This window comes from Sinocyclocheilus rhinocerous, unplaced genomic scaffold, assembly GCF_001515625.1.
Source record: "Sinocyclocheilus rhinocerous isolate Xijiao unplaced genomic scaffold, SAMN03320098_v1.1 scaffold708, whole genome shotgun sequence".
NCBI classification, from domain to species: domain Eukaryota; kingdom Metazoa; phylum Chordata; class Actinopteri; order Cypriniformes; family Cyprinidae; genus Sinocyclocheilus; species Sinocyclocheilus rhinocerous.
Genome location: NW_015635523.1, coordinates 836722 through 848942, shown reverse-complemented (window position 1 = coordinate 848942; position 12221 = coordinate 836722). Strand labels below are relative to the sequence as shown.

Below are 12221 nucleotides of genomic sequence, written 5' to 3'. Positions count from 1 at the left end.
GCACTGTGGTGAGGGAACAGCTGTATGTGTTACTAAGCATGAAAGTTCCGAAACTGAAGCTGTAGAACTAAAAGAACGTGATGACACAGAAGAACTCATCAACAATATCCACATTGACCGCCACAAATATCCACCATCCCCTGCCATCAGCTCCCGCGTCTCACACACACGAGCGCGACTTTAGCACTAGATTTAGCAACTTTCACACCCTTTTAGCGGCTTTTTTCCATAGAATATTCATACTGACAAACCTAGCGACTTTTTTGGATAAACCTTAACTATGGTTCAGTTGCTCCAAAGCAACCACATAGCCGCTCTTTAGTGTTAGATGCATGTTGATTTTATCAGACGATGCCGCGATTATAAATGATAGTGACTCCTGGTTAACGTATTAAAAGGGGTCGTGTTTAGTCACTATTTAGTGTTTTTTTTTGACAATATTCACTCATCATGACAGTAAAATAGGGCATTCTAAGTCAACATACTGCAGTATTTCCTCTCTCAGTCAGTAGAAAATATGGTTAACACCCGGTCATGCATGAAAAAAAAATACCGTCATGTACCGTGAAACCGGTATAATTTTGAAAAATACCATGATATAAATTTTGGGTCATACCGCCCAGCACTACTACAATATGTACCATTTAAGGGTAAATAAGGAACAAAGATGCACCTTTTAGCTTTTGTACCTTAGTATACCACCCCAGTGACAGATTTGTACCTTTATTTGAAAGTGTTTAGTGGTAGATAAGATACAAAGGTGCTGCACCATGCAGTATAAATCAACACTTTAATTAAAAATAAATAAATAAATAAATCGCTAGCATTTTATTTTACAGTCCTGTTGCACATGTACATACTATATACTTATTATAGTAATTACAATAACCGAACCTACCTAAACCTAACCTTAACCCATGTTAAGCCTTATATGGTCAAACTTTATTTTAAGGTCCAATTCTCGCTATTAACAAACCATTAACTACGATTTTTGCCTCAATAAATTGCTAATTTGCTGCTTATTAATAGTTAGTAAGGTAGTTGTTAAATTTAGGTATTGGGTAGGTTAAGGGATGTAGAATATGGTCATACAGAATATATGCTTTATAACTACTAATAAACAGTCAATATGCATGCTAAAAAACAACTAGTTAAAAGTGAAATCTGGTCCCTATACTAAAGTGTTACCCCTTATATTACCCTTTAGAGCTTTCTCATCACAGAACACACTGCTGTATACTGGACAACAGTTGTTATATATAAAGCATGCATTCTTAATTAGCTAGAGATACAGAGGTTAACTAAAGAGGACACGTGTAGGTGGAAGAAGCAACCAATGAAACTGTAACATGAATTCTCAACATATAGAATCTGTTCTCCAAACAGAGTCTATTCGACTAACATTACAGTTCTCATAACACCCAAGAGCTGTGCACATTTAAAATTCCACCTATTCTGAATGCTCTGTGCCTCCCATGCACTCATAGTACATTCTTTTTAAGTCATATTCTTTTTCTGTTACATCTTGCTATAGCTCAGAGAAAGAAACAGCTGCGAACATGAAGGCAGAGGTCGGGCAGACCTTCCTCACAGCCATTTTGCTTGTTCTAACCGAGTTACTGTCTTAAGGCAATTTCAGTTCAGTTGAAGGTCCCTCTTTATTTGTCCAGCATAATGAATCGATGCTTTCCAAAGCATTGGCAGCATGCTAGAGCTGGCAGTGCAATACCAGTGACCCTGATGTGAGTATGGGGCAAGGTCTTCAGTCAGAAGTCTTTGCAGGTATCTGTCCAGCATAATTAATCAAACTTTTCCCAACAACCTTGATACAACTAGGGAAACAACATAATACGTAATTCAAAAGATTAAACGTTTCATTAAAACAACCCAGCCTGCACTAAAAAGCTTTTGGAGTTGCAGTTGAGGTGTTAAAATCAAAAATTCGTGGCCTCATTATGTCACAGAAACTCACTTTCCAATTCACATTAATTAAAAGGAAAATTCGGATTCAGAGCAAGTAGCGCTCCCTAACTACGCCGCATGTTCATTCCCCGAGGGGACGAGGCGCAAAGAGAACTGACTGACATGGTGCATGTTTTCCCCTTGCTTGAAATGAACAAGGCCACAGCTTCAAATTCAGAAAATACAGATCACTTTGCACTTACTAGAAGATTGTGTATTAAAATGCATTTTTACCTCATTTCAGTGAGCATTTGAGAGTAGGCAAAATGCATTTCCTTTTGCTTGCGCACTGCTGCCTCGTTACACATTCATGAGGCGTATTGAGCTATGGAAATAATAAAGGAGATTTGAAGACCCTTAGTTGAACACTTTGTGTGTCTAAAATTCTAATTCCAAAACAGATTACTTGAACGTTTTTCTTCCACATGCTTACGCTGGCCATATAAAAGAGTAAACGCTTTCAAGATTGTTTAAAGGTGAACGACACTGATATTTATGTTTGCATAAGTTTGCATGGATGCATTCACTAACAAACAGAGCATTTGGTGAATAGAATCAGCTATTCTGCAACAGCCGTAGGGCAGACAGGGGTCAGGCACTTTGTTGAAGACAGAAGACTAGTAGGAGGATTTTTTTTTACCAGCTGACTTAAACACTGTCATGACTTAAAGATCAAATCAATGACCTTCTGAGCACTGGGCTCCATCTTCACAGTGCTTCTGCAGTAGACACTGATCATGTGACCCTAATAGCTCATTCCCCTTCAACCCTCCCTGCAGACAAAAGACAGTTTGTCGATCAATAGAAGTATGTTTCTATGTGTATTTATGTTGTTCTGTACCGCGGCAGCATTTTTCATGAAATAAATATGAACTCACCATTACTTACATGAGTACAATCAGTTTGGAGTTTGGAGAATGTTTTATTCTGTACTGCAGTGTAGCAATGCAAAATTATTCCGCATATACTCTAGATGTGACGAAATGGAAAAGGAAAAAATTACAGGAAATAGGAAAGGAATAGGTGAAGCGAGAAAGAGAAAGAAAAATAGAAAAGGAATAAACAAAAACACAGGAAAAAAAGAAAATGAAAAGAAAATAACAAAAATGCTCACAGGTAAAGAAAATGTAAGACAAGGAAAAGAAACAAATATTAAGGCATTAAATAGAAAAAAAGGAAAGAAAAGGTGAAGGAGAAAGGAAATCAGAAAAAATAAAAAGGAAAGAAATCAAAAACAGGAAAAGGAAAGAAAATAAATCAGACAGAAAATAAAAGGTAAGACAAGGTAAAGGCACAAAAAGATATGGAAAAAGGCAAGTGAGAAAGGAAATCAGAAAAGAAAAAGCAAAGAAAAAATCAAAAACACATAGTGAATAGAAAAAGAAAACAAAACAAAAGGAAAGGAAAGGGAAAAAAAGTGAAAAAAGGAAAGAAGAGGAAATAATCCTTGAATGATTTTCAAGGACTTGAAACATGCTTTGAAACGAGAGGATGACTGTTCATAATGTGTTATGAAAGAAAAAAACGCATGAAATTTGCGGGCAACAAACTGACCTACATCCCTTGTGATTAGACTGTGAAATCAAGCAATGAACGAGTTGAATCTTAATTAAGTGGAGGGAATTAGGAGTAGCATTTTACATGATGTATTTCATAAACAAGACAAAGGATAACAGCATTATATTCATTACATCCCCTGACAACGCAACAGACGACATGGTTTCATTTGTCCCTCATTATATAGTGACTGTTTAGGGCTAAAACAAAACCAAACAAAAAGGAGCCAATGACATTGCCCGCTGGAAGATGTTCCTTTTTAGAGCGATGACATCAAATGTTGTGCAGATTGTCCTGGAAAAATAGCTTCCGTCCAATCACAACGGCCTTTTGTGCAGTCTCTCTGACAGAATACCCAAGAGCCATGAAACACTAAATGCAAACTGACAGCTGTAGGAATAAGGGATCAGCTGCACTCACTGATTGGGCTAAAACTGGCCTCTCTTTTTATTTCATTCATTTAACAGTGCATTTAATAGCAAGACTAGAAACAGGTTTCTTCCATGCACTTAATGACAAAAAAAAGTTTTGGTTGATGCTTGTCAGGTATCATCTTTCTATAGAGACTGCGGTGCAAATACCACTCAGTTATTTTAGATTTTAAATAGTCCAAACAGTCACAAATTCCACAAAATATGTTTGTTGCTTAATAAAGAGAAAATTATTAACATATAATAATTAAAAGACAATCTGCATCAATTCTACATAGAGGGCAAAGAGTGTCAATAACAAACAAGGAGAAAATAAACAGATATTTAAAATGCCAACTGTTTGTACCATTTTCAATAAAAATTTACTTAATGACTCAAAAAATGTTAATAATAAATATCTCAATTAGTTGTTGTTTTTTTCCAAGTTCACATATTTTTTTTAAATCTCCTTTTTTTTAACTAATGTTGTGAAATTTTGACTGACTTGGTCTTTTTTTATTATTATTAAAACCATTGTAGAACAAAGCAGCATATTCCAAAAGAAATAAAACTAAAAGATCTTACCAAACTATGCAAAAAGGTATCAATGTATAATATCAAATGACTGAATTCAAAAACATGGATGAGTTGTATTCAAGTCTGTATGAAATACTTCTTTTAACTAAACAGAACAAATTATCATGAGATTGCCATCTTATAAAAGTGCTGATGGGAATGAAAAGTTGACAATGCACAAATCTAAAGAACACAGATGCAGTAAACTATCAGAACTGGTGATAATCAGGTGCGTCTTATCCACTAACAACAGGCGCAAAATGTCTAAGACATACTTTTTTTGGTCGTTAAATAATGGTGCAAATATCAGTAAACTGACTACCGCAAACCTCAGTAAATCATGTTGCACGATTCATTTAAATAATCTAGTCTCCTCCCATCAATTCTGCGACTGAAGGGGAAACTCCTATAAATGAATATATGCAATAAGGTCAGCCTAAAAAATAACCATCCATCCCTTTTCATTGTTAATGTTTCACTGCATGTCTTTAGTAAATCCTGACAGTCATTTTTTAACTCCAAAAGAGGGTTTGTGTTGGTGCAAGCTGTTAATAAATCTGGCCCATAATGTATTGAATAACATAGTACATCCAAGCAAAGAAAATGAGCATCATGTGACTGACCTAGGTAAATGCAGTGACAAACAAATGTCAGATATCAAAGTGTGATCATCTTTTTGTTGACAGATGGTAAAGGTGCAACTGATGAGTGCCTGTGGGCTCACCAGCTTGTAAGCATTAATCAGACCTACACACATTAATTCAACATCAAATTCAACAACCTTTAATATGAAAATAAATTGATGGTGTGAATAAAATAATGAATTTTATTGAAATATGCCAGGAGAAATAAACACATCAGCAAACAACAAGGTGACTTTCATGCCGTTTGTGCCCATGCAACGATTTTAATCAGCACGTCTGTATGGTTTGGGTTTAATAAGATTTTTATAGAACTTAGTAAGAGACTTTTGCATGGTGTCACGGTTATGCTGCTGTGTAGGAACGAGGAGTGCGGAGACGACGGCAATTTACAAGGAAACGGTCTTTATTTACATCCAACAAAGACTCACAGGCAGGAACACACACGCAGCACGGGGAACTGACATTTGAGACAGGACGCAGGACTCAGGAAATACAGGGCTAATATACTCTGAACTAAATGGGGAACACCTGCAATCAATGAACATAATTACCATGGGAGAAACTGGGTAATGGAAAGCACGTGGGGGAGGAAAACACAAGACACGGAACACAGGACTGACACATGGGTCTTTGTGGATGAAAAATCAGTCAACAAAAGCGGCAACGTATTCGCAGGCTGCATGCAAGTATTTAATCTGGCAACCGCTGGTTTCTTTATTTCAGTGCAGTGACCAGTAACATCTCTTGCTGAACCTGCTATTGCACTCGTTAAATTCTGACCTATATAGGAGATATGTATTGTATAAAGCAACATACTGTATAATCTCTGAAAAAACAAAGTCTTATAAAATTACGCTTCTCAAGTAAAATCATCTTGGTTTAACAATGTTAAGACATTTTATAGGCAAAAAAATAGAAAAATACTAAATATAAAACGGTTTGCAGTGGAGAGTTAAAAGTTTGTTTTGTTTTCAGTACAATTTGCTGTTGCTGCTTAGCCACGACTCAAGAGTATCAACAAAATATGTCAGAAAATATTACAAATAATAATGACATACAGTGGCAGGCAGTGTCTACCTCCATGAAGCCTGCTTCCTTCTGTTGAATGGGCTTATCTGCATGGAGCTAAACTTGTGAAAATCTGGACAGCCAGACAGCAGACAACAGGAAGCCACATGCTGGGCGTATTATCTGCAAACAATCCTTCAAAATTGCTTTAACCTCCACAAGAGCAGAAACGGTCCAGCCCAAGCTGTGGCCAACCAAGTAGATTGGGCACCAAATGACCAGAGCTCAACAAACCATGCCACTCTGTAAGGGCACGGGGATCTCATGATGGCATATGGACAACAGGCTCTGCGGCAAGCCAGTCTGCCTCGCCTGCATCCCCCTCCCCTCCAGGCCTGGACTGTGCAAGGATGAGTGAACAAATGTTTATCTGTCTATAGTAGGCATGAGGCTGGGGCAATGTTATTAGCTATTTTCTTTTTTTGCTGAGCTTTCTGAATTGCCACTTATGTGCACATAAAACATACATGCACATGCTGAGTTGAGTCAGAGGAAAGGAAGGAATGAATCTGTCATAGGGCACTCACCACCTCTGGCAAGGTCACACAAACATTATTTTAAATGACAGCCCAGTAGAACAGGGGCATTAGACAACACTCTCAGAGCATACCAACTACCCCAGAGGATGTCCTCGCATGATGTTCCGAGCACGCATTTAGGACACATGCAAAAAAAAAAGACAATTTAAAATTTAAATACACATGAAAAAAATTGCTTCTGTAGTTTTTAATGATTAAATAATAATAATAATAATAATAATAATAATAATAAAAGTAAATTGGAAAAGTAGGCTTACTGTTAGGAAGTTCACATGTAATCATTCAAAGAAAAACATAAAATAAAATAAATTCTTATTTACAGTGACACCATAAATTCTGTACTCTACACGTATGTACGTATGTACAGTGGGGAAAATATTTATTTGATCCCCTGCTGATTTTGTAAGTTTGCCCACTTACAAAGAAATCAAGGGTCTGTGATTTTTATGGTAGGTTTATTTTAACGTATGGAGACAGAATACCAACAAAAAAATCCAGAAAAAAACACATTATATAAAGGTTAGAAATTGATATGCATTTCAGTGAGTGAAATAAGTATTTGATCTCCAAGCAAAACATGACTTAGTACTTGGTGCAGAAACCCTTGTTGACAAGCACAGAGGTAAGACGTTTCTTGTGTTTGGTCACCAGGTTTGCACACATCTCAGGAGGGATTTTGGTCCACTCCTCTTTACAGATCCTCTCTGAATCCTTATGGTATCTTGGCTGTCATTTGGCAACTCGAAGTTTCAGCTCGCGCCACAGATTTTCTATAGGATTGAGGTCTGGAGACTGGACCCTTAGCAGAAAAACAGCCCAAAAAGAGCTCAATTTTGGTCTCAATTTTTGGAGCCTTCTCTGAATCATTTAGATGTTCATTGGCAAACTTTAAACGGGCCTGTACATGTGCCTTCTTGAGCAGGGGGACCTTGCGGGTGCTGCAGGATTTCAGTCCATTGCGGCGTAGTGTGTTACCAATGTTTTGCTTGGTGACTGTGGTCCCAACTGCCCCAGATCATTAACAAGCTCCTCCCGTGTCATTTGGGGCTGATCCCTCACCTTTCTCATGATCATCCTTACCCCATGAGGCAAGATCTTGCACGGAGCTCCAGACCGAGGCCGATTGATGGTTATTTTGTATTTCTTCCATTTCCGAATAATAGCACCAACAGTTCTCTCCTTCTCACCAAGCTTCTTGCTGATGGTCTTGTAGCCCATTCCAGCTTTGTGCAGATCTACAATCTTGTCTCTGACATCCTTTGACAGCTCTTTGGTGGAAATGCAAATCCATTTCTAACCTTTATATAATGTGTTTTTTCTGGATTCTTTGGTTGGTATTCTCTCTCTATCCGTTAAAATAAACCTACCATAAAAATTACAGACCCTTCATTTCTTTGTAAGTGGGCAAACTTACAAAATCAGCAGGGGATCAAATAAATATGTTCCCCACTGTATGTATGACATGTTATCTATTGTCGCTTTTAGCTTTTATTTTGTCTTTCTAAATCCATTTATCTCAGGGTAATGAAGGTGTCGACTGGCTATAACAACAAATGCCCTTTAGCCCATAGTTCTGTGAATATGAATATTCAGTAACACTTTAGTATAGGGACCAATTCTTACTATTAACTAGTTGCTTATAAGCATGCCTATTATTAACATATTGGCTGTTTATTAGTACCTATAAAGCACCTATTCTGCATGACCATATTCTACATCCCTAATCCTACCCAATACCTAAACTTAACAACTACCTAACTAACTATTAATAAGCAGCAAATTATGAGTTTATTGAGGCAAAAGTCAATAGTTCATAGTTTGTTAATAGTGAGAATTGGACCTTAAAATAAAGTGTGACTGAGTATTCTTAGTCTTTTATCCCAAGTGATCACAGCTTTTTGTGCATAACTCTCACATACTTTCTTACACTCATTCGCTTCACTGTTGCTGATGAACAACAACACACAAAAAATAACAAGTGAAAACTGGAACGGTAAGAACGCATGTGTCCTTTAGCTGCCAGTTTGATTAATAGATCCATTAATACAGAATCAAAAACTGTAAAGTGAAGCCCTGCAACAGCTGCAAAATATTTAGCACTGTGTACAGTGTCAGTGAAAAGTCATTTGATCCATCAGCGCCATTGACTTTTGAGTACGTTTTGACCAGATGACTCTGGGCCAGCTACAGAACCATGCGTGAAAACTAGCATGCCAAGTGCATCACATTTTATTTAAAGTTCTGATCGAGGTCTTGTCATCTGTACTATCTCAGACTTTGATATTGTTGAGAAGCAGTAATCTGCATTTTGTTTACTCCATAAATATATCACCATCAGCTTCCGTCAGAGTGATTCTGTAAGATGTTTCTGAGTGCCTGAAAGATGTTATTTCAAGGCTCATTATGCCTCCAAAGGCTGAGGGAGCAAACACACGTTTCCAGAAGCACTGAGCTGTCAATCATAATGAATTACTTATATTGTTTACAGCTGACAATAAATCTATTGTTTCTGTGGGTGGAACAATCTCACTGGCCTGAAAGTTACAACCGGGATGATGTACCACTCTCAAAATGACACTTTAATGGGGGCCATCAAAGTTTACTGCTCAAAAGCATATTGAGAGTTTGAAAATAACATGCTTTAAGTGCCAAAACTTTGCAGAAATCTTTAAGCAAATACTGGTTTTCAGATGGTCAACATTTGGCTAATTTATTCAGGAATGTACATTGGTATATAAGTATAAGTTTAGTCAAAGTTTTACAATACCACAAATCTGACTAGACTAATCATGGTTGCATAACTGAAACTGATGACACAAAGAGGCAGACTAAGCAGACAAATCTAATCTTCAGATGTAAAGCGATTTGTTAGGAAAGTGTGGATTGGGGTGGAAAAAATACAATCTTCTTATGATGTCACTAAAAATGTCTACTATACAGTGCGAGGAGACCACGATAATACTGGAGAGGGATATCTGTTAGCATTCACATTTATCTCACTTGCTTTTGCATGACATGGGCAGGAAACCTCGGAACAGAACTTTGAGCCAATTGTCTGCATTATAAGTAAATAAATAAATACATACATAAGTAACTAAAAACCTTACACTAGTGCCTATCCTGAACTGTGACATCAAGGGTAACCGACAGGGAAATGTGTACATTTGAACCTTTTAAGAGCCCTACTGAAGAGGGAAAATTAATTAAATAAATAAATAAATTTCATTATTATATACTATCATACATATTATTATTATTATTATTATTATTATTATTATTATTATTATTATTTACACATATATGACTCCGTATTCAAGACCTGTTGAATCAAGATCAGGTTATTTTTTAAAGTTATGTTAGTTCAGAATTGAAATTAAGACTCAAGACTTAATTTTTATATGCAAAGCAATGATCCAAGTGTTTTTTTTCCACAGTTATTTATATAATTTCTTTGGTTCCCGTTGATTATGAAATTAAATCACAGCTCAAGGCCTAACTGTGATCAAACAGGGGCCGCCGTTTGATGGTTAGCCAACACATTTTGGCAGTTTGCTAATTAAGTCAAAGCAAACAACCACCTGTGATTAAAAGTATCAAACTGGTGGCTCCAGTCCTGAGGTATTTACCTTTCTAAACCACTAGCTGAGTCTATTAATTAGGCAACCTGGAAGGAAGAGTTAATTTATTAAATCATATGACGCAGCACATACAGAGAGACCTTTGTGAATGGACCATAATGACCCTGATAGCAGGACTTTTTTGTACTATCTGCTTTTTTTTTATTATTATTATTTTTTTATTATTATTATTACTAACTTATTTGTTAGTTTTCTACTTTTGCAATCACTACAGCAATTCTCAAAGAGGTTACTGCAATGAGAGAAACCTTACTTCTTTTAAAATTGAATATTGATCTGTGTATGCGTTTCTGTGTGAATGCGGTGTCACAGAGAATTTCAAGTTCAAATTTCAATTATTGTGACCACGACTCATATTCATGCCTTTCTTCTTTTTTAAATCTTCTTTGCAGTTGTACGCTTCAAATGTCCCTGTAGCCTAAAAGCCCAATATTTTGCCTGAGGTAACCTGTAGATAACAACCTAGCTTTTTATTACCTTCAAAAACACTTGCACATAAACTCAGACAACCATTACAATGACTTTGAAATGTGAACCATGCAATATGCCCTTACATCACTCATAAATAAATCCTCCATATAAAAAGTACTTTCCTTTAAATCAAAAGTACAGATAGTAAAAAAATGACATTTCAATTTCCGCCTTTACAGGAAAACCTGCAAATATAAGCTTATCGAAATGCCAAAAAAGAGCACTCCTTCTCCTCTGATGTGACTCATGGAAGCGAGTAAACGGTGACTGCGTGATGGCTTGTGCTTGCTCCGTTCAGTTTGTCTCCACTGTCATTCTCGATTAGCCTACCTGAAGTGAGTTTCGACATTCTGGGATGTCCCTCGGGTAAAAATCACCCTCACGCTGCATCCACTTCTTGCAACTTTGATCACATTTGAAGACTTGCTTACTTCCTAAAATACATCCACCCTCCCCCATATCCCAGTTTAAGCAAATATCGTCTACCCAGCTTGAGCATGCACAAAGCAGATGATAACAGTACCTGGATAGACAAGCAGAGCAATCAGCCACAACGTGAAGATAAAGCAGGCAGGATTGCACATTCTTCAAACTGTTCTCTGGATGCAGCAGCTGGTGTTTCTTCCTTTCCCTTTGCTCTTCTGCACAGAAACACAACCACCTGTGTTCTGTTTGCTGTTTCTTTGCTCACCGGGTAATTACAGCAGAAAACGGCTTATTTTCACCCTTGGATAGGCATGGAGTGGAGTGGAGGCAATTTAAATCCAGCACAAGTTAAAGCGGCAGAGAGACTGAGCTCCCATTGATTATTTTCATAAGCGGAGTGCGCTCAGCGGGCTGGCAGAAGGGAACAGGCCCACCCCCTCTGCGCTCTGATTGGACGAGACTCTTGGCTGTCTGTCAGCAAGGGGTGTCTCTCTTTTTCATGCTTTGACTGGACCACTAATGCAAAGCTCTGCAAGATGAGAGAACGAGCCGAGCAGCATCTTCAATAAAACTGGCGGCCAGCCTCCTAATATTTGGTCTGTCACCACAAACTGATAGACACGTCTGGAATTGCTCTGTTCCCTTATATTACGTTGGTTCTATTTAAAGATCGTGCCTTTCTTATTTGTGTAATTGCCTGCTGTCAACACTGAGTATTGGGTCCATGCCAAGACGCTGAAGTCCCTTCGCTCTGATAGTCATCACTACTCTGACAAAACTCTCAAGGTGACCTTGGGCTGCTTCTGTAAATCTCTAGCTGCAAAGATTAACAATGTGAATCTCAATGCATCTGAATAAACAAAAACAGATCTAATTATTGCTCAATTATGTTGTGATGTAAAAATGTCTCCCAGAACCATTTATTATCAT

At 37.4% G+C, this 12221-nt stretch overlaps 1 protein-coding gene across 1 annotated transcript in view; it reads right to left on the bottom strand.

The window, feature by feature from the left end:
* opcml (opioid binding protein/cell adhesion molecule-like) overlaps positions 1 to 11644 on the bottom strand; it is a 146053-nt gene extending 134409 nt beyond the window's left edge. Inside the window, exon 1 of the mRNA XM_016561373.1 lies at positions 11389 to 11644. Within this exon, the coding sequence (XP_016416859.1) occupies positions 11389 to 11449 (61 nt within the window). The 5' untranslated portion in view covers positions 11450 to 11644. The remainder of the gene's footprint in view (positions 1 to 11388) is intronic.
* Positions 11645 to 12221: the final 577 nt, after the last annotated feature.